The sequence below is a fragment of the Hyperolius riggenbachi genome, chromosome 4 (assembly GCF_040937935.1).
Source record: "Hyperolius riggenbachi isolate aHypRig1 chromosome 4, aHypRig1.pri, whole genome shotgun sequence".
Lineage (NCBI taxonomy): Eukaryota > Metazoa > Chordata > Amphibia > Anura > Hyperoliidae > Hyperolius > Hyperolius riggenbachi.
The window spans coordinates 356,507,193-356,530,001 of record NC_090649.1 but is presented as its reverse complement, the minus strand read 5'-3'; the positions used below and the strand labels follow the sequence as shown (position 1 = coordinate 356,530,001).

Sequence of the window (22,809 nt, the reverse complement as noted above, 5' to 3'; positions counted from 1 at the left end):
GACTTCTTAATATTTTTATCAGAGGGCATGTGAATACTTGATTAATTAACAAGGCTGCAGGTGATTATCTGTGTCCTTTCTTTATTACAGGTGTCCACCACTGACACCTATTTGGGAGAACACTGCCTTACCATTTGTGGGAACCCTACCTAATTATTATTATTAATGTGGTGGTGGTGGTGGTGGGGGGGGGGGGATACTGGGGGTATCTCACAAAAGTGAGTACACCTCACATACACCACATTGTTGTAAATATTTTATTACACTTTTCATGGGACAACATTGAAGATATGACACTTTGATACACAAAGTAGTCTGTCTGTGTATAGCTTGTACAGAATCAGAATCCACTTTATTAACCAAGAAATAGTTTATTGTACAAAAGGAGCAAAACCTTCTGATGGCTCTATGTATTCTAATGTGAATTCGTATTGCTCCTTTTGTACAATAAACTTTTGCATATAAAAGTTTAAAAAACTTCATATTAACAATTACCCATTATGCAATTGAGATAGAAGAAAATAAACCAGAGTATGTAGCAGCCTAGTGATTGTCGATAGGTGAGCCGATCGACCAAGTTATTTACCTAGGATTACATGTGATTACGATTTCCAATTTTTAATCGGTACTGCATGCTGCGTTTTTTGTGTTAATCGGAATCACAAATCGGATTTGCAGTGTGCAGGGGGCCTCATAGTGTGTTGGTGCAGGCCCGAAGATCTTCGTCCTGTATCACACCCTATATGCAGATCACAGGGTCCAGTGCAGCCAGGCATACCATTTTATCATGGAAGAAGGCCACAATTTGCCACCAAAAGGCCGCAATCAGCGGACATTCACAGATCAAGTGGAAAAAGAAGGGGGAGTTAGTGCCGCAGTTAGGTCAAATATTGCTCGTCCCTGGCTTGTATTTAACCATATGGCTAGGGGTCAAATATGCCTGATGAAGGATATATAATTTCAAGGCCGATTTAACCTGTTAGCAGCCATGAAGAAGCCTCGAGTACAATAACTCCGGACAGTGCTGTGGCCGCCGGCTATACCGGGCTTATAGTAGAGCTGATCCTGCGTCCAGATCAGCTAATTATCAAGCACCCCCTGCACCACTCTGCCAAAGGTTGCAGGATGCACACTGGCAAGCTGGGGAAGCATAAAAGGATGTGGTGCCGCAGTACATGTAAAAAAAAAAAAAAAAAAAAAAAACACGGCTGGCACAAGGTTAATACATAGAGAAACTCAATCAGAATCAACTTTATTCATCAAGTGTGACGTTGGACCTGGAATTATTTGTGGGACATACGGCAAGAATAAAACATAGTGCAGAAACAATATTACGATCAGAGCAACATATAACATACTGCAAAAGGTGAAAAGCATACAAGGTGACACATATACAGGACAGAGCATGACATAGGTCTGGTATGCTAAAACTCCAGAGATGCTGAAGGGAGATTCTGGGGGGAGGTTTTGTTGTGGGGGCTTGAGTTCAGGAGGAGGACTGCCTGGGGGAAGAAGGTGTTTCTCTGCCTGGAGGTCTTGGTGGGGATGGTCCTGTAGCAGTGGCCTGAGGGGAGGAGGCTGAAGAAACTGACAGGGTGAGAGGGGTTGTGCGTTATCCAGTTGGCCCTAAACCTCATTCTAGATATGTGGATGAGGTCCAGAGGTAGCAGGGGTGACCCAGTGATCCTCTCAGCAACTGCTGATTACTCTCCAGAGTTTGTGCCTGTCACTTGAATTTACCCGTGTACCAGATGATGATGGAGGAGCAAAGGACAGATAAAATGGTGGCAGTATACAAACTGGTTAACAACCCCCATGGTATTGCAAACGTTCTCAGTTGCCTCAGGAAGAACAGCCCCTGCTGGGCCTTTTAATTATTTACAAAAATGTGAGAGGTGTATTCACTTTTTCAGAGATACTGTATGTGCAGGGATTTTTCAATCTAATAAAAAATAGTGCACATTTACATTTTCCCCACCACCAACTATCCATGTTCCGCCTCTTATGGCTACTTTTTCATGCCACCTGGCTGTTATAAATTTTAGGGAGACCACTGCATACTGTATATATTCATTCTTAACAGGAGCACACCATGCTAGCAAGGTGACATCAAATACCTCCAATCAGCATCCAGAACAAACTAGCATGGGCTCCACTGTATCCTCAGGAAATGTATTTTATTAGATTCGCACAGATGCACTAAAAAAAAACATTCTTGAAGACACAATAGTTGCATGCTTCCAAATTTGTGGCAACAGTTTGTAAATTGATTTTTTTCTGTTGTGTGTGCCATGGAATAGGTTGGCACTTAATAATTCAATGCCCCTAGCCACAGTTTCTATAGGATTGTGAAAAGCATAAGCTGCTCACTGATGAATATTCTCAGCTTCTATAAGAAAGATCCCAGTGCAAACCAGCAGGTATAAGCTTTCCCTACTCTAACACAGTACAATATTCTATTCTACTCTAAGTATGAGTGCCACTGTGCAGGAAATTAGTTGAGACAAATTCAGATAATTATGCAAGCAATATACAGTGGCATGCAAAAGAATTCGGCCCCTTGAAGTTTTCCACATTTTGTCACATTACTGCCACAAACATGAATCAATTTTATTGGAATTCCATGTGAAAGACCAATACAAAGTGGTGTACACGTGAGAAGTGGAACGAAAATCATACATGATTCCAAACATTTTTTACAAATCAATAACTGCAAAGTGGGGTGTGCGTAATTATTCAGCCCCCTTTGGTCTGAGTGCAGTCAGTTGCCAGTAGACATTGCCTCAGTTGCCAGTAGACATTGCCTGATGAGTGCTAATGACTAAATAGAGTGCACCTGTGTGTAATCTAATGTCAGTACAAATACAGCTGCTTTGTGACGGCCTCAGAGGATGTCTAAGAGAATATTGGGAGCAACAACACCATGAAGTCCAAAGAACACACCAGAAAGGTCAGGGATAAAGTTAATGAGAAATTTAAAGCCGACTTAGGCTACAAAAAGATTACCAAAGCCTTGAACATCCCACGGAGCACTGTTCAATCGATCATTCAGAAATGGAAGGCGTACGGCACAACTGTAAACCTACCAGGACAAGGCCGTCCACCTAAACTCACAGGCCGAACAAGGAGAGCGTTGATCAGAAATGCAGTCAAGAGGCCATGGTGACTCTGGACGAGCTGCAGAGATCTACAGTTCAGGTGAGGAAAATTGTCTATAGGACAACTATTAGTCGTGCACTGCACAAAGTTGGCCTTTATGAAAGAGTGGCAAGAAGAAAGCCATCGTTAACAGAAAAGCATAAGAAGTCCTGTTTGCAGTTTGCCACAAGCCATGTGGGGGACACAGCAAACATGTGGAAGAAGGTGCTCTGGTCAGATGAGACCAAAATGGAACTTTTTGGCCAAAATGCAAAACACTATGGGCTTGATTTACAAAACGGTGCTAACTTTAGCACTGGCCCTTAGCACGTCTAAACTCAGTTGAAATGTGAGAAGAAGTGATCGTGCGCAAAGTTGCGCGCGTACTGCACAGAGCGCAGGGCGCTCCGCGTGAAGTGCCCACTAAAGCCTATGGGACTTAGCGCGCGCATAGGACTTTGCCTACGATCTGATTGAGAAAACTGGTGCTAACCTACTTAGCACCCTGGTTAGCACGCCTTAAGACTTTAGACGTGCTAAGTAGGTTAGCACCGCTTAGTAAATCAAGCCCTTTGTGTGGCGGAAAACTAACACTGCACATCGCTCTGAACACACCATCCCCACTGTCAAATATGGTGGTGGCAGCATCATGCTCTAGGGGTGCTTCTCTTCAGCAGGGACAGGGAAGCTGGTCAGAGTTGATGGGAAGATGAATGGAGCCAAATACAGGGGAATCTTGCAAGAAAACTTCTTGGAGTCTGCAAAAGACTTGAGACTGGGGCGGAGGTTCAACTTCCAGTAGGACAATGACCCTAAACATAGCGCCAGGGCAACAATGGAATGGATTAAAACAAAACCTCTTCATGTGTTAGAATGGCCCAGTCAAAGCCCAGATCTAAATCCAAATCGGGAATCTGTGGCAAGATCTGAAAACTGCTGTTCACAAATGCTGTCCATCTAATCTGACTGAGCTGGAGCTGTTTTGCAAAGAATAATGGGCAAGGATTTAATTCTCTAGATGTGCAAAGCTGGTAGAGACATACCCTAAAAGACTGGTAACTGTAATTGCAGCAAAAGGTGGTTCTACAAAGTATTGTCTCAGGGGTCTGAATAATTACGCACACCCCACTTTGCAGTTAATTATTTGTAAAAAAAAGTTTTGGAATAATGTATGATTTTCGTTCCACTTCTCACGTGTACACCACTTTTTATTGGTCTTTCACGTGGAATTCCAATAAAATTGATTCATGTTTGTGGCAGTAATGTGACAAAATGTGGAAAACTTCAAGGGGGCCGAATACTTTTGCAAGCCACTGTATAATGAAAATACACTGAAATATGTTTTTGTCTGTAAAATACCCCATGCAGTATTTTCCTCTTTTTGTAGCAATTCTGAAAGATTTTTCTGCATTTCTGAACATGCAGTAAAACATGCGGTAAATGCATAAAGTGCGGTAAAACGTGCAGTATTTCAGCTGTAAACATGCAGTAAATAATTAACAGTAGTCTTTAATTGTCTTCCATAAGATTATGTTTTTTTTGAGAGGGGAAGGTGTATTTGATTATGTAGCAACCTATATTTATAGGCATCCCCATAAAAAAAAAATCCAGTAAATATTTGGAGTTTTATTTCTACTATTCGGCCTGGTGCACACCAGAGGAGTTTTTCTGAGCGTTTTGAGTTTTTAAATCTGCTGCTAATGTTATCCTATGTGTCTGTGCACACTGGAGCAATGAGGTTTTGTAAAAAACCCCATAGCATTACATTGGGAAGAGCTTTTGAAACCTCTAAAAGCTCTTCCCAATGTAATGCTATGGTTTTTTTTTTACAAAACCTCATTGCTCCAGTGTGCACAGACACATAGGATAACATTAGCAGCAGATTTAAAAACTCAAAACGCTCAGAAAAACTCCTCTGGTGTGCACCAGGCCTTCTTTTCTATTACACAGCCTGAATACGAAACTCCACTAAAACAGCAATAGGATCTCCACTAAAAACTGCAAAATGCATACAAATTGACTTTACCTCCAGGTACAGGCAGGTCTTAAACTGATCAGTAAATGATGTGCTAACATGCCCCCTAATTTCCAAGAGAATAGCTATTTTCAGTAAAATGAATGGAAATTACCTCACAAATTACCTCATAATTTACCGCATGAGGTAAAACATGACTAAAACCTACCAGAATTGCTAAATGTCATTATCTCCAGAGGTAAATTACCGCGCATGAGGTAATTTGTTTGAAAACCCTACCAGAATTGACACCATTGTTGTAACTTCAATAGCAGAAATAATAATACAGTAACAGATGTTATGAGCTGCAACAGTAATGTTTAACAGTGTGTACACAAACAAATGACTGATCTTGTTACAGCTACCAGCACTTGCTTCATATACAAAGGATATAAGTATTTTTATTAGGTAGAGTTAACTGAAGGTAATAGCATAAACAATGTAAACAGCCATAGGCAACAGACAAAGAATCATAGCTATGGGGTTTTTTTTATGTGCATCTTAGTGTATATAATACACACTTCACAAAAATAAATTTACTCACGGTTATGACTTCTTGTTATTGGTGGTGTAATTACCTGGAAAAGGGCAGCTGCCTCCTCTAGGATTTGAATGCAGGTTCCTACCCTGCTCTGCACAGGCATCAGTGATCAGCGTTTTCAGCTTCTGGAACTGTGCAATCAGCATTTCCTACAAATACATTTAACAAATACAAAGCCAATTAATTGTGGCAATCAGCTACAAATATATGATAAAATGCAAAAAAAATATTTTTTTATGTTATTGGATTGTAGCCTTGCAAGGGCAGGGCTCTCTCACCCTTTTGTATCATGGAATTTGTTACACATTTATTTATATTAATGTTGTCACTTTAATTCCCAATTCTGTATTTTGCACTGATTCTGTATTTTGCACCAACTCTGGATTTCGTATATTTGTGTATACCATTTTATGTATTATTTTGTACCCCATATTTGTTTCTTACTTTGTACAGTGCCCCAAAGTAAGTTGGCGTTTTATAAAACAATAATAACAATAATTACAGATACCAGCAGAACATCAGTGGCAGGGGGGTAACTATAGGGGCTGCAACCCCCTCAGCTGCAGGGGGGGGGTGCCCAGGGCTGTTTTGGGGGGGGGGAGGCAGAAGTTATGTGTGTAGGGTGGGAGTGCTGCCACTCGATAGTAACCCCTAAGGTATTGAACTGGCTGAAGCGTCTAATAGATGCCACGCCATTTCTTTCCCAGCAACCCACAGCTCACCTCAGCCTGCGGGAGTCTTCCGGGAGGCAGAGCAGGGCTACGGGAAGATGTCGTCCGAAGCCCTGCACTGGAGACTATTTGTGTCTCCAGTACAGGGCTTCGGGCGCCATCTTCCCGTAGCCCTGCTCTCTGCCTGTCAGCGTGGGAGATTTGCTGCAGGCGGATCGTCAGGGAGCTACCAGAGGCCGGCAGGTAGAGGAGACTTCTACCAGGTGAGTAAATTATTTTTCTTGCAGGTGCATTATTTTCTGGTGAAATGCTGCCCACTGTACGATTATTTTTTGATGAAATGCTGCCCACTTTACAAATAGTTTCTGGTGAAATGCTCATGCTGTCCACTTCATGATTAATTTCTGGTGAAATGCTGCTCACTTTGCGATTATTTTCTGGTGAAATGCTGCCCACTTTACGATTATTTTCTGGTGAAATGCTTATGCTACCCACTTTTCGATTAATTTCTGGTGAAATGCTGCTCACTTTACGATTATTTTCTACTGAAATGCTGCCCACTTTAAGATTTTTTTCTGGTGAAATGCTGCCCACTTTACAAATATTTTTTGGTGAAATGCTGCCCACTTTACCATTATTTTCTGGTGACATGCTGCCCACTTTACGATTATTTTCTGGTGGTGAAATACTTATGCTGCCCACTTTAAGATTAGTTTCTGGTGAAATGGTGCTCAATTTACAATTATTTTCTGGTGAAATACTGCCACTTTATGAATTTTTGTGCATAAGGAAACTTATGCAGACATGGGGATAACATACAAACTCCGTGCAGATAGTGCCCTGGCTGGGATTCAAGTCTGGGACCCAACGCTGCAAGGCGAGAGTGCTATTCACTACGCCACTGAGCTGCCCATACTGATACTTGTGACTGGCCTTCACAGAGCCCAAACTTACAACCATGTTCAACATTTTTGGAAAAAAATGCTATGTAGGCTACTGTTCAAAATGAAGCAAATGTCTACGCTCTATACCAATATATCACTTATATTTACAAAATATAAAATGAAGTCACTGTCTATAGGCCTTACAGCAGCAAGACTTGGTGGGGGCAGCTCAATATGATTTTGGAAAAATTAAACATTCAATTAAAACATTTTTAAAAACTGGTACAATACAGCAGGAGGTGCTAAAAGGTTGCACGCTGTCACAGGCTGGTCTGATGACATGAGTTACCTTTAAGATATCTGGTTCCATATGCAATTAACTTTCTCTCCTGATTTTTCTCCTATATTACATATTCACACCTTGCCAAGAAAATGCCTTGCAAGTCCCCCCCAGGAAGCAAAAAAATAAATCAAATAATAATAATAATTATATATATATATATATATATATATATATATATATATATATATATATATTTCAATTGCAAAGTGCTGAAAAGTTATTTTTAAAAAGTTGAAAAATGATATCCAAGGAGAAAACTCTGAGAAAAAGTAAATTACATATTATATTACAGTGGGATGCGAAACCTTGTTAATCATGATTTCCCTGTGTAAATCGTTGGTTATTACGATAAAACATGTCAGTTAAATATATCATATAGGAGAGACACACAGTGATATTTGAGAAGTGAAATGAAGTTTATTGGATTTACAGAAAGTGCGCAATAATTGTTTAAATAAAATTAGGCAGGTGCATACATTTGGGCACTGTTGTCATTTTATTAATTCCAAAACCATTAGAACTAATTATTGGAACTCAAATTGGCTTGGTAAGTTCAGTAACCCCTGACCTACATACACGGGTGAATCCAATCATGAGAAAGAGTATTTAACCAGCTGAGCGGTCTGGACGAGCTCAGCTCGTCCAACACCGCCAGCGGCTGCCGCTCAGGCCCTGCTGGGCCGATTTTAATGAAATAAAAAGCAGCACACGCAGCCGGCACTTTGCCAGCCGCGTGTGCTGCCTGATCGCCGCCGCTCTGCGGCGATTCGCCGCGAGCAGCGGCGAAAGAGGGTCCCCCCAGCCGCCTGAGCCCAGCGTAGCCGGAACAAAAAGTTCCGGCCAGCGCTAAGGGCTGGATCGGAGGCGGCTGACGTCACGACGTCGGCTGACGTCGATGACGTCACTCCGCTCGTCGCTATGGCGACGATATAAGCAAAACAAGGAAGGCCGCTCATTGCGGCCTTCCTTGTTTATTCTGGGCGCCGGAGGCGATCGGAAGATCGCCTCCGGAGCGCCCTCTAGTGGGCTTTCATGCAGCCAACTTTCAGTTGGCTGCATGAAATAGTTTTTTTTTTATTTAAAAAAAACCCTCCCGCAGCCACCCTGGCGATTTAATCAGAACGCCAGGGTGGTTAAGGGGGTCAATTGGAAGTTTCCCTCCTCTTTTAATTTTCTGTGAAGAGTAGCAACATGGGGGTCTCAAAACAACTCTCAAATGACCTTAAACAGAGTCTGAAGCTAGAATAAATCTCGCTTCAGACCTCATAGATAGCAGGGGCATGTGTGCCCCTGCTAAAACGCCGCTATCCTGCGGCTTAACGGGGGTCCCTTCACCCACAAATCCCCTCCGTACATCGCGGAATCTCTTCCGCATTGGGGCAGGGCTAACCGCCGCAACCCTGCCTCCCGCGCGTCTATCAGACGCGTACCTCCACCTCTCCCCCGCCCCTCTCAGTCTTCCTTCACTGAGAGGGGCGGGGGAGAGGCGGTGATGCGCGTCTGATAGACGCGCTGTGAGGCAGGGCTGCAGCCGTTAGCCCTGCCTCCAGTAAGAGCAAAATCTACGACCAATATGGTTTAGCCGCGGGATAGCAGCGTTTTAGCAGGGGCACACGTGCCCCTGCTAACTATGAGCTCTGAAGCGAGAATTATTCTCGCTTCAGTGTCTCTTTAAGGCAAAGATTGTTCACCATCATGGTTTAGGAGAAGGATACAGAAAGCTGTCTCAGAGATTTCAGCTGTCTGTTTCCACAGTTGGGAACATATTGAGGAAATGGAAGACCACAGGTTCAGTTTAAGTTAAGGCTCGAAGTGGCAGACCAAGAACAATTTTGGATAGACAGAAGTGACGAATGGTGAGAACAGTCAGAGTCAACCCACATACCAGCACCAAAGACCTACAAAATCATCTTGCTGCAGATGGAGTCACTGTGCATCATTTAACTATTCTGCGCACTTTACACAGAGAGATGCTGTATGCAAGAGTGATGCTGAGGAAGCCTTTTCTCTGCCCACAGCACAAACAGAGCCACTTGAGGTATGCTAAAGTACATTTGGACAAGCCAGCTTCATTTTGGAAGGAGGTGCTATGGACTGATGAAACTAAACTGTAGTTGTTTGGGCATAACAAAGGGTGTTATGCATGAAGGAAAAAGAACACAGAATTAAAAAAAAAACACCTGCTACCTACAATAAAATATGGTGGTGGTTCCATCATGCTGTGGGGCTGTGTGGCCAGTGCAAGGACTGGGAAACTTGTCAAAGTTGAGGGACGCATGGATTCCACTCAGTATCCGCAGATTCTGGAGACTAATGTCGAGGAATCAGTGACAAAGCTGAAGCTGCTCCGGGGCTGAATCTTTCAATAAGACAATGACCCTAAACACTGCTCAAAATCCACTAAGGCATTCATGCAGAGGAACAAGTTCAATGTTCTGCAATGGTCATCTCAGTCCCAGACCTGAAAATAATTGAAAATCTGTGGTGTGAGTTAAACAGAGCTATCCATGCTCGGAAGCCATCAAACCTGAATGAACTAGAGATGTTTTGTAAAGAGGAATGTCCAAAATAACTTCAACCAGAATCCAGACTCTCATTGGAACCTATAGGGTGTAATTTCTGCAAAAGGAGGATCTACTAAATATTGATTTCATTTGTTTTTTGTGGTGCCCAAATGTATGCACCTGCCTAATTTTGTTATTATTGCACACTTTCTGTAAATCCAATAAACTTCATTTCACTTCTCAAATATCACTGTGTGTGTTTCTTGTATGATATATTTAACTGACATTTTTTATCGTAACAACCAACGATTTATACAGGAAAAATTATGACAATTAACAAGGTTGCCCAAACTTTTGCATCCCACTGTATTATACAATTATTTTGATAGCATGTTCTGAATCACTTTTTGGTTATTTTTCAATTACAAAGTACCGAAAAGGTATTTTAAATGCAAGCAGCTGCTCTGGCTGCTATGGCTATTGCTACACCCCTGGTAGGAGGGTGTAGCAATCTTGGAATGCCACCAGATGATTGGTCCCTGGCCTGTTTCCATAACCAACATCGTCAGGTGAGACCTGTCCTTGTCTCCCACGGCCCGCTATTTATTTCCATCTGTGAGCACTGTCTTTTTTGTCTTACTGGTTCCATTGCTTGTAATGCGACAAGACTAATTTCACACATGGTGCAATGCAACTGTCCTATGGCAGGGTTGGTTAAGGTTAGGCATCAGTAGAGGGAGGGTAGGGAGGGTTCCGTGTGAGAATAGTGTTAGATTTAGTTGTAGTCATATCTGTATTATTTACCAATGTTTTACAATTGTAATTGCCAATTTAACAATGTACAATATCGGTAAATATTACCTACAGTGGTGTGAAAAACTATTTGCCCCCTTCCTGATTTCTTATTCTTTTGCATGTTTGTCACACTTAAATGTTTCTGCTCATCAAAAACCGTTAACTATTAGTCAAAGATAACATAATTGAACACAACATGCAGTTTTAAATTATGGTTTTTATTATTTAGTGAGGAAAAAAACTCCAAATCTACATGGCCCTGTGTGAAAAAGAAATTGCCCCCTGAACCTAATAACTGGCTGGCCCACCCTTAGCAGCAATAACTGCAATCAAGCATTTGCGATAACTTGCAACGAGTCTTTTACAACGCTCTGGAGGAATTTTGGCCCACTCATCTTTGCAGAATTGTTGTAATTCAGCTTTATTTGAGGGTTTTCTAGCATAAACCGCCTTTTTAAGGTCATGCCACAACATCTCAATAGGATTCAGGTCAGGACTTTGACTAGGCCACTCCAAAGTCTTCATTTTGATTTTCTTTAGCCATTCAGAGGTGGATTTGCTGGTGTGTTTTTGGTCATTGTCCTGCTGCAGCACCCAAGATCGCTTCAGCTTGAGTTGACGAACAGATGGCTGGACATTCTCCTTCAGGATTTTTTGGTAGACAGTAGAATTCAAGGTTCCATCTATCACAGCAAGCCTTCCAGGTCCTGAAGCAGCAAAACAACCCCAGACCATCACACTACCACCACCATATTTTACTGTTGGTATGATGTTCTTTTGCTGAAATGCTGTGTTACTTCTACGCCAGATGTAACGGGAAACGCACCTTCCAAAAAGTTCAACTTTTGCCTCGTCGGTCCACAAGGTATTTTCCCAAAAGTCTTGGCAATCATTGAGATGTTTTTTAGCAAAATTAAGATGAGTCTTAATTTTCTTTTTGCTTAAAAGTGGGTTGCGCCTTGGATATCTGCCATGCATGCCGTTTTTGCCCCGTCTCTTTCTTATGGTGGAGTCATGAACACTGACCTTAATTGAGGCAAGTGAGGCCTGCAGTTCTTTAGATGTTGTCCTGGGGTCTTTTGTGGCCTCTCGGATGAGTTTTCTCTGCACTCTTGGGGTAATTTTGGTCGGCCGGCCATTCCTGGGAAGGTTCATCACTGTTCCATGTTTTTGCCATTTGTGGATAATGGCTCTCACTGTGGTTCGCTGGAGTCCCAAAGCTTTAGAAATGGCTTTATAACCTTTATCAAACTGATAGATCTCAATTACAGTACTTTTGTTCTCATTTGTTCCTGAATTTCTTTGGATCTTGGCATGATGTCTAGCTTTTGAGGTGCTTTTGGTCTACTTCTCTGTGTCAGATAGCTCCTATTTAAGTGATTTCTTGATTGAAACAGGTGTGGCAGTAATCAGACCTGGGGGTGACTACAGAAATTGAACTCAGGTGTGATAAACCACAGTTAAGTTATTTTTTAACAAGGGGGGGCAATCACACAGGCCCATGTAGATTTGGAGTTTTTTTCTCACTAAATAATAAAATCCATAATTTAAAACTGCATTTTGTGTTTACTTATGTGTATTTTTGACTAATAGTTAATGGTTTTTGATGAGCAGAAACATTTAAGTGTGACAAACATGCAAAAGAATAAAAATTCAGGAAGGGGGCAAATAGTTTTTCACACCACTGTATATTCTACTTGCTGAAACTGGGTGCCCACATTTTCCAGCACCTCTTTTTTATGCACGTGTATACAATATTTACACTGTAAAGAGACTCTTCATATGAACTGCTGACTTTTGGTCCATTTTACAATTTTCTCAAATAAATGTTAGTAGTAAAAATGTTTCTGTACCGTGTTAGCCAAACAATAAATAAATGTAAAATTGTATTGTTTCTGCCTACTATGGGGTCAATTCATAAAAGGCTGTGCGAAAAAAGGCTGTGTGAAAAAAAAAATGCATTCAGTATTTTAAAATTTTTCTGTGCTAATTCATAAAAATGTTCACAGGTGCGGTAGAAGTTCGGTAAATTACTGAAGCCCATTGACAAAAACCTGTTTGTAACAGCAGAAGAGAGTGGAGTGTCTCTGTGTTGTTACATGTTGTTCTCTTGCAGTAAGGGCCTTACAATAGTAAGAGGCATCACAGAATAGAATGTTCATGTTTGTTATACTGCCTCTGCTTTCTCTGTCTGTCTATTTGTGTTTAGGCATGGGCTCACGAGTATTCACCAGTGGCTAAGCACTCAAATACGTGATTTAAATAAGGCTTAATTGCCGTAGCTGCGGCGGGGAAACAAGGGTTATTTACCCATAAGTCCGTTGTATACCATGCGCTCCAAATAGCTTGCACGCGTCCCATTGGATGCGTTGCAAGACTCTCTATGCGAACTTCCTCCTTCCGGTTTGAAGGGGAAGTCTCTTTTGTTCTGAGATCTCTCTGCTCGCTGCCTGGAGGATAGAAAAGCTAGACCCGCCAAAGAAGTCTGCGGGTCCTATCAGATCCAATCATCGGGACTTGCAGAAGACAGGGGCTGTTTCTATTGGCTCCCTTCTCCTGTCAGTGACAGCTCTCACTGCACAGTCTCGCACAGACTCCGCACTCTTTTCGCCACATCAAAGCAGCTGGTAATGTTTTGTGGCTTTACCGCATGTTGTAGACTTTATGAATTGACATTTACTGACATGTGTTAAGGTACTTACTGCACAAGTCGGTAATTTACCTCACTGCTCAGTAATTTCAGCTTTTCATGCAGTAACAGCATTTATGATTTGACATTTTCCTAAGTGCTCAATAAAGTCAGCGGTTTTCTGCATTACTGAATGCGGTAATGCTTTATAAATCAACCCTTATGTAGTAAGTGTTATTCCTCCCTTACCTAAGAATCAATCAATCAAGTCCCAGAGAATATTAGGGGACAATAGCCTTGTTTCACTAAGCCACAAAGTGCAGGGATCACATCCTACAAAGCCACTGGATTCGACTGGTCTCAGGGTGGGATTAAAGTAGCAGCCGGTACTTAGAAAAGAGCTGGTGTAAGTTAACAGCACACACTACACAGCACAACAGCACATAGCGTGTGCACAGTATTTATATTTTAACTCGCGCTGTTCTATTTAAGCTGCCCTGCTTTAGCAGGGCAGCTTAGTGAATCAAGGCCAATGTACTTTATCATTACATCATGTCCCTTTATTATTATTTATTAATATATTAAAAAAATGGTACCCTGATATAATGTCCATTCAGATTTATGTTAAGAATGTTTCGTGGTTACTCTTTTTTTTTTTTTTTATTGATCTTAACAAGATAATTTGGCATCAATCTGTGTGGGCTGATTTCAAAGGAATTACATTCTCAACGTTAATTTTAGAGTCAAATTGCAAGACAATTTGTTATCTTATTAACCGGCTCAGCACCGCAGTGTCGAAAACCTCATGCATCCGAGCAACGTTCACCTCCCATTCATTCGCCAATAACTTTATTGCTACTTATCACAATTAATTGATCTATATCTTGTTTTTTCCGCCACTAATTAGGCTTTCTTTGGGTAGTACATTTTGCTAAGAATGATTTTTTTCTAAATTCATTTTAACAGGAAGCTTAGGAAAGAAATTAAAAAAATTCATTATTTCTCAGTTTTTGGCCATTATAGTTTGAAATCAATATACGCTACTGTAATTAAAACTCATATATATATATATATTTTTTTAAATACAATTTTTTTTTCCACCAAAATAAACAAGGGGTGGACATTTGTACAGGCCAAAAAGATAGATACAAATAACAGGTATGTATTACATTAAGCTTCTCTCATAGCAAACATTTATTCTTTCGGACTGTTGAACTTTGAAGCAGATTGTCCCCTTCCCCCCCCCACCCCCCTATTCCTCCCACCCTCCTCCCATCTGTCATCTCTAAGGTTCCAATCACGCTGATGAGCTTGACTAAGAAATCTCAAATCTGCCTAAGGATCCCTGTAACTGTTCCACAAGATACCATTTGGTGTAAATAAAGTGTTCCATCAGTTCTCTTAGCTGGGTGTCATTATGAGAGGTAAGTATGTATTGTCTCCATTTTTTAAAGAAACTTCTAGTCTTTTTGTCCTTATGAATGATGGCTTCCAACTTGTCCTGTTGAAAAAGATGATTTAATTCTTCTTTAACATCCCACACCGTAGGTGTACTGGGGTAAATCCATTTATTAAAGATCACCTTGCGCGAGGCTATAATGATTAGATGAGCCAGTTTACTTGGACCTGGTTTTACCCGGTCATTTTCTCCTGGACCTTGGGGCTTGGAGGCAAAGTAATTAAACAAAAACAACAATGGGGGGGCGTGGTCAACATGGCGACCTAAGCGGACGCGTGGTGAAGAGGCTCCGCTACCTAGTTTTCTTTTCTCCGCTACTACTGCTCAAACATAGCTGAATCCTGCTCTGCATACCCCCTGCAAGCCCAGCATACACCCAGGCGCAAACTGGAGAGCTGGTTCGATCCTCCAGCGGAGGGATCTGCGGAAACCGGTGCCGCTGCTACCTCTGACTGGGGAGAGTCTGTGGGTCCTGCCCGGGAAAAGTTATCCTCATCTCGTCATCACCCCTACGAGGCCCCAGCAATGTCGCAGCGCAACAAGCAGAATAAAGAAAAAGAGAAAGGGGACAAAACTAAACAGCCAGACCAACCTACGGCTACCCCGTCTGCCCAGAAGCTGAAAGAAAAGGGCGATAAGGAAGCAGACATCATGGTCGCAGCTGAAGAACCTGAGCCACTCCCGCTATATGTGGGCACCATCATGGAGGCAATACAGACATGTCAGGCTGCCCTTACAGTTAAAATTGACCATGTGGACGCTGGCTTGGGGCTGCTTCGACAAGACATGTGCAACATTCGGGAGCGAATGACTGAGGTGGAAAGACGCACTTCAGACAACGAAGACACGGTCCGGGCACACAGCAGTGACATCCCCGCCATGCAACGACGGTTGAAGACCCTGGAGGAAAAATCGGTAGATGCCGAGAACAGGAACCGGCGTAACAACCTGCGCCTGGTTGGTCTCCCGGAGGGATCTGAAGGGGACGATGTACCCGCATATGTTGAACAACTACTCAGGCGCCTTCTCCCTGACAACACTTTCTCCCCCTTCTTCGTGATTGAAAGAGCCCATAGGGTCACCAGCAAAAAGAATCCTCCTGGAGCACCTCCGCGAGCCCTGATATTCAAAATCCTAAACTTCAAGGATCGAGATAATATCTTAATAGCTGCAAGAAACGTCGGTGACCTGTTCCTCGAGAACCACCGTTTAATGATTTTCCCGGATTTTACCAACGAGACGCAGAAACAACGCCAGTCCTTCTCACAAGTTAAGCAGAAGCTACGAGATCGTAGTATCCCGTACGCCATGCTTTTCCCAGCAAAGCTCAGGGTCCAGGCAGATGGAGAGACCAAGTTTTTTACAACACCTGCTGAAGCTATGACTTGGATAAATACCTTACCACGTATACCTGAGTAATATGTTTATTATTGCTTGCCTACGGAACTGTAAGTACAATGTTATCTCCACTTTGATGCCGATAATCAGACGCTGGTCCAGATATTCAGATTACCATGAGCATATACAATATCCCCCTGGATAGCCCGGCAGACTGGTCGATGGGAGATCACTCCCGGCGTCTATCTAGCTCCTTCATAACTAACTCGGATATGTGAACCTGGTTCGATTTTGTTTTTGCAGTCCGCTATATATGTTCTTTCAGGACGTTCATTCATTTTTTTCTTCTAAGTGTTGATAGTGGGTGCACGGTTTATTGCTCTGAGACTGTCTATTAGGCAGTATCGGGATACTGATATGCAAGTCCCTCAATCATCAGCCGGACTTGTTGATGTTATTTCCGTTATACTGTTATTTTCTTCTACTGTTCAACTCTATTTTATAAACTCCTGTAATATGCTATACCATTGCTGTGAAACATAATGGGTGTCTTAAACGAACCCCTGCAGTTGGAACTAGATCTCTCCGTTTATTTCAGAGACTGTTCAACAGACACAATGTGAATGTATACTTCTCCTGCCTTTATCTGTATATATGTTGCCGGCTATAGACGACCCAGGGGATCTAATGTACCGGCCCAACAGGCATACGCTAAATCTGATCCGCCATTATACTCCGATTGGCGCGCTAATGACCTTGTTGCTCTTCGTTTTTAAATTGCCCGCCCATATCTTTTTATCTTTTTGGCGCGCGTGCGGTGTACATAACGGTCAGTTGTAATCCCCGGTTCTTCATAGCCTGTCTGCTAACATGATATACCCTAATACTCGGTCTCCTGGATCGTCTAGAGGAATTAATGCGGTTTAATTTTTCATACTGCGTGCCTGCAATGTTAGGTTAGGATGGGAGTATAGATATATATTAGTGAATTGTGATATACTGATATGATTAATACAATCAGGCGCATTGGTAATGTGACTTATTGCACAGCTAAGCCCTTAAGGATTGAGAGATGCCTGAAAATGTGTTCTTTATTTGCTTTGTGCCTTGTGCCGGTGACGCCTCGGGGGACCGAGCAGTTGAAATCTTCCTGAAGGGAATGCTATGCCTTTAATACTTGCAATAATAATTACAGGAAAGGCCGGTTACTAGCCTTCATACAATAAGCCTCTTCAAACTCTTACATTCCTTGATTTCGGATGGCTCTGCATGTACTGCCTGCAGCTGGTCTCCCGCGGCGTCGCTGGTGGGGGGCATCTCTATTATTCTGTATTTTAGTCTATCCTTGGGTACTTTATGGTAAATGGTCATATCCATTCTGCTTGCAGATTCGGCCCACGATGCTAGGCATATAGGTAAATAATACCCTTCCTTTCACATGCTGGATCCACTCGGTCCTTTCTATGGTTAAGACACTCCGTTTGTATACTACCCTTTAGTTCCACGTTTTAGTGGAAAAATACCCTGGGGTGCGCTTCCTATACTGCCATATGCTAACCCTCAGTGCCTAGGACATATATGTTCAGTTAATGATTATGCCTACCGTGTAGGCTGCACCATCCTAAAAACGCCGTACTGTGCAGCAGAAGGGTGTATGAGGCACCGTGATTATACCACTCCAGTATTACGGGGCCCGGCTTTATTATATATATGACCCTGAAAGTGAGTAAATACTATATTTCTGTGATAGGGGGTCACTGAGGATGTTTACAACACCTCCCCGATTTATGACGGAAGAGTCGACTCACATACTTTAATTAGTGGCTTCATACACAGATTGAGTCTCTCTTTAGGTTGGAAATATGCCTCTAATTCTGACCATAGACTGCATTACCCAGTAGATGGCGGTATAGCACCAGATATACAATATTCACAAGAAACCATAGCTCCTTACACATTAAGAAAACTGAACGATGGACTGGGTGCTGCGCATCTGAGGCTTTTCCCTCCCTTTAAAGGGTAACTTTTACTGTTAATGCCCTCCTTTTTAGATAGCAGTCTTAATCTAACTAGGGGCAGAGTGTACATATGAAATTTGAGGAACTTCTAATGGCTCCTGTTGTTTGGATAACTTAGTAGTGCTCGCTTCATACTCCAGGCACCGCAGCATCACGTTGTGGCTTGAATGGTCACACAGCTCTAAATTGGTCCTCTATAAAAATGCGTTGTGGATTAGTGGAAGCAATACCCTATTTTCCCGGCACCACGCACAAGAGAATGTGGAGCGCTGAACAAGATATAATATAGCCACATAGCTTGGCCACTATACTCTGGTCCAGCTCCGCAAGCTTTCCCAATTCTCCATGGTACTATGTCTTGCAATGTTGTATTTCCTATGTTTGAAACGTTAAGATATGCACCCCCAGCCCATTTTGGGTTGGGTGCACTAGGTGGCGGCCCCCCACGCGCTGTCCGCTTCCCCTCAGAGGTGGCCCTATCGGAATTTCATCCATCAAGTTAATCTTCGCAAGCTTGACTACCTCTGCAGTAGATTGTTAGTTAGGGTGCAGACATGCTCTACCTGGTGTTGTTGGTAAGAGATGTAGGGTGGGGGGTTCTGGGGGTTTTGTTTTCTCTTTCTTCTATTCTTTTCTATCTTTCCCTTGGCTCTGGGCTCATCCTCTGGTCACGGCTCAACAGGTTGTTGTTCACACTATTGAATGACCTCTGGATGCCTGCAATGTGGACAACGTATGGCTCTTGGAACAAGCACTGTAGGTATGCTTTATTAATATTACTAAACACTGTAAATGGATACACTTAAATGTATATGTTGGAACACAAGAGGGCTGGGCTCTAAAATTAAGAGATCCTTAGTGTTCAATTATTTAAAGCAGTATACCCCACATATCTGCATTCTACTTGAAACACATTTAACAGGGAACAAACTCTTGTCACTTAGGCGCCCCTGGGTGTCGCAGCATTATCACTCATCATACTCTTCTTACTCTAGGGGAGTCTCGGTACTCATCCATAAATCCCTTCCACTACGGGTGGTCTTCGACTCGTGCTGTGACGGCCAGGGACGTTTTGTTCTACTTAATTTTGAACTATACGGCCTCGACTATATCATAGCAGGAGTATATGTTCCTCCGCCAGCAAACAAACAAATTTTATATGATATTATTACTAAGTCCTCTAGGTGGCATGGTGACAGACTTATTATAATGGGTGACTTTAATTTAACTATGGACCCTGCATTAGACAGAACCAGTGCCTCCTCCAGAGATGGTACTGACCTTAAAACCTGGGCGGAAGGTAATCACCTACAGGACATATGGAGATGGAAACATCCCACAGACAAAGCCTTTACATGCTTCTCCTCTGCGCACCGCTCTATGTCCCGGATAGACCTAGCCTTTGCCTCCCCACCTATATTACCCCAGGTACAGTCGATTGACATACTACCATCAGGTATTTCAGATCATGCTCCTATCCTACTCACAGTAACCATTTCCACTAAACCCAAAGACCGGCTATGGAGAATATCACGCTTCTATATAAACGAACCCCTTATACAACCTCAAATTTCGCAGGCCTTACGAGACTACTGGGCTACAAATTCTGGATCCACTTCTGACCCGGTGGTCTGGGATGCGGGGAAAGCAGTTATCAGGGGGCAGTATATGACAGAACTCAGGACATATAAAGCAAACTCTAGGGCACATGTGCTGAGCCTTGAGAACAAGGCTAAGGACGCTGAAAATACCTTTATACAATCTAACTCCCCTGAGTCCTGGAGATCTTGGCAGCAGCTAATTAGGCAATGGAGACTAGCTCAAATATCCTTAACTAAGAATATCATGCTACATCAAACGCAACGCATCTTTGAATTTGGGGACAAAAATAGTAAATTGTTGGCCTGGCTGTCTAGGGACTCTGGTTTACCTACAGCTATTCCTGCTATAGTAGACCAAGGCAATGTCACTCATATGGATCCAGAAGAAATTAATAAGGTCTTTTCTAATTTCTATCAAACACTATATACTACAAGGGCCCATTACTCCGCAGAGGAACTAAACAACTACTTAAATAATATAGATGTGCCAATGCTATCTGAACAGAATAAAGCGATCTTAGATAAACCAATAACCATTGAGGAAATACAAGATGCCATATCCGAGCTTAAACCTAACAAAACCCCTGGATCAGACGGTTTTCCTTCTGAATTCTATAAATGCTATACTGATATCTTGGCTCCTAGGCTGCGCTCCCTCTTCAATGAAGTTCTAGAGGGATCTCCCTTACCTGAGTCCTTCTCAGAAGCCATAATCATCCTTATTCTGAAACCAGGGAAAGACCCAACACAATGCGGGTCCTATAGACCAATTTCATTACTCAACACAGATGCTAAAATCCTTGCTAAAGTATTAACAAATAGGGTTAAGCCAATAATAACCTCCTTAATCCACGGTGATCAATCCGGCTTTATGCCTAACAAAGGCACCGATATTAACCTGCGCAGGCTCTTTACCAACATCTCTCTGTCCTCCTCGGTGCCCGGCCATAGGGTAGTTGCCTCGCTGGACACCGAGAAGGCATTTGATTCAATAGAGTGGCCCTATCTCTGGGAGATACTAAATAGATATGGGTTTGGTAATAGTTTTGTCAAATGGATTAAAGCTCTATATCAAGCTCCCAGGGCAAAAATTCGCACTGGAAACAACATTTCTGAGTCTTTTCAATTGCAACGCGGTACCCGCCAGGGGTGTCCGCTGTCCCCATATCTCTTTGCCCTTGCAATAGAGCCCATGGCCATTTTAATCCGTGACTCTGAACACATTCGGGGAATTCCGGTGGGGTGTATTGAGGAAAAGATATCACTATACGCGGACGATACCCTGCTATATCTAAATGACCCAGAGAAATCTCTGACCTCGGCTTTAGATATCATCACAACATTTGGCTCATTCTCGGGTCTCAGGGTCAACAAGGATAAGTCTGTCATCATGCCACTCGACGATTCTCAACCCCAAACATCTTCTAACTCATTACAATGGGTTTCTGAATTTAAGTATTTAGGTATTTTAGTAACAAACGATATACGCGAGTATTCTAAACTTAATATTAAACCAGTTGTGGAGGCCTTTCGGAAAAAATCCCAGACTTGGAAACAATTGCCGCTCTCACTCATTGGGAAAATAAATATATTCAAAATGATTTATTTACCCAAATTTTTATATGTACTCCGTAACTCACCAATTATGATCCCCAAAAAATTCTTTAAAACCCTACACTCTTTAATCTCAACATTCATCTGGTCGGGCCAAGTCCCCAAAATTGCTTTGACTACGTTGCAATTGGGAACCGACCAAGGTGGTTTGGCGCTTCCCAATATGCAACTTTATTACTACGCTGCAACATTAGTCACAGCTAGGTGGTGGCTCTCTCAGGACCAATATAATCCCGCTGTAGTTACGGAGGCGGCGTGCTTGGGATCTTACGAAAGACTTACTCTCCTGTTGTATAGAGGCACTACCAACGATGAACGCTGTACCATCCCAATGCAAACGGTTTGTAAGATATGGTCAGAGGTGGTTAAATATTTAGGTGTAGATACTTATATTTCTCCATATACTCCCATATGGGATAACCCCAACCTACTGCACTTTGCTCAGATCCCAGACCCTAAGATATGGGCTAAGGCGGGAATTAAAAGCCTACAACATATCATCAAGGATGGTTCTTTATTAACATTTAATGAACTAAAACAAATGTATTCCATTACAAACAAAATGTTTTTTCGCTACCTACAACTCCGACATGCCTTTGCGGCTCAGTTCTCTGGCGGCGCACCTATATTGGTTGTGCATGATCTCGAACGCACTCTCCTGACAAAACATCTAGAAAAATCCCTATCCGTAATTTACTCAGTCCTTATGTCTATAAATAATGAAAAAACCCTTCGCTGTCAGGAAAAATGGAACATAGACATCCCAGGACTAGATAACACTGACTGGGAGGATATTCTTGAAGATTTTGTAAAAGTCCCCATCTCAGCCAGAGACAGGCTAATCCAGGTCAAATTTTTGCACAGAACCTACCTAACCCCGACCAGAATGCATAATATCTGCAGTGGCAATAGTGCGTTATGCCAGAAGTGCTCTGCTGCAAATGGCACGTTCTATCACATGTTTTGGACCTGTGACAAAATTAAGATATTTTGGAACAATATATTTGATACTATAAACGAAATCCTAGAGACGTATGTCGAATGTACACCAAAACTTGCGCTACTGGGGATATTTGAAGAACCATCCTATAATAAATTTACACAATACTTGGTCCGCATTTTATGTTTTTATGCACGTAAAGAAATATTAAGAGTATGGAAAGGTGAGGCAGTACCTTCACTCAATATGTGGAAACGCACTATAAATCGAGCTCTACCACTATATCAAATGACATATAAGAATCGTAACTGCCCATTAAG

The 22,809-nt window shown here is 42.3% G+C and overlaps 1 protein-coding gene across 8 annotated transcripts in view; it reads right to left on the bottom strand.

The window, feature by feature from the left end:
• FAM120B (family with sequence similarity 120 member B) overlaps positions 1-22,809 on the bottom strand; it is a 748,069-nt gene that overhangs the window by 189,135 nt on the left and 536,125 nt on the right. For all 8 annotated transcript variants that reach the window (XM_068231923.1, XM_068231924.1, XM_068231925.1 and 5 more), the window contains one exon: positions 5,731-5,842. In XM_068231923.1, coding sequence (XP_068088024.1) covers positions 5,731-5,842 — 112 coding nt within the window. The remainder of the gene's footprint in view (positions 1-5,730; positions 5,843-22,809) is intronic.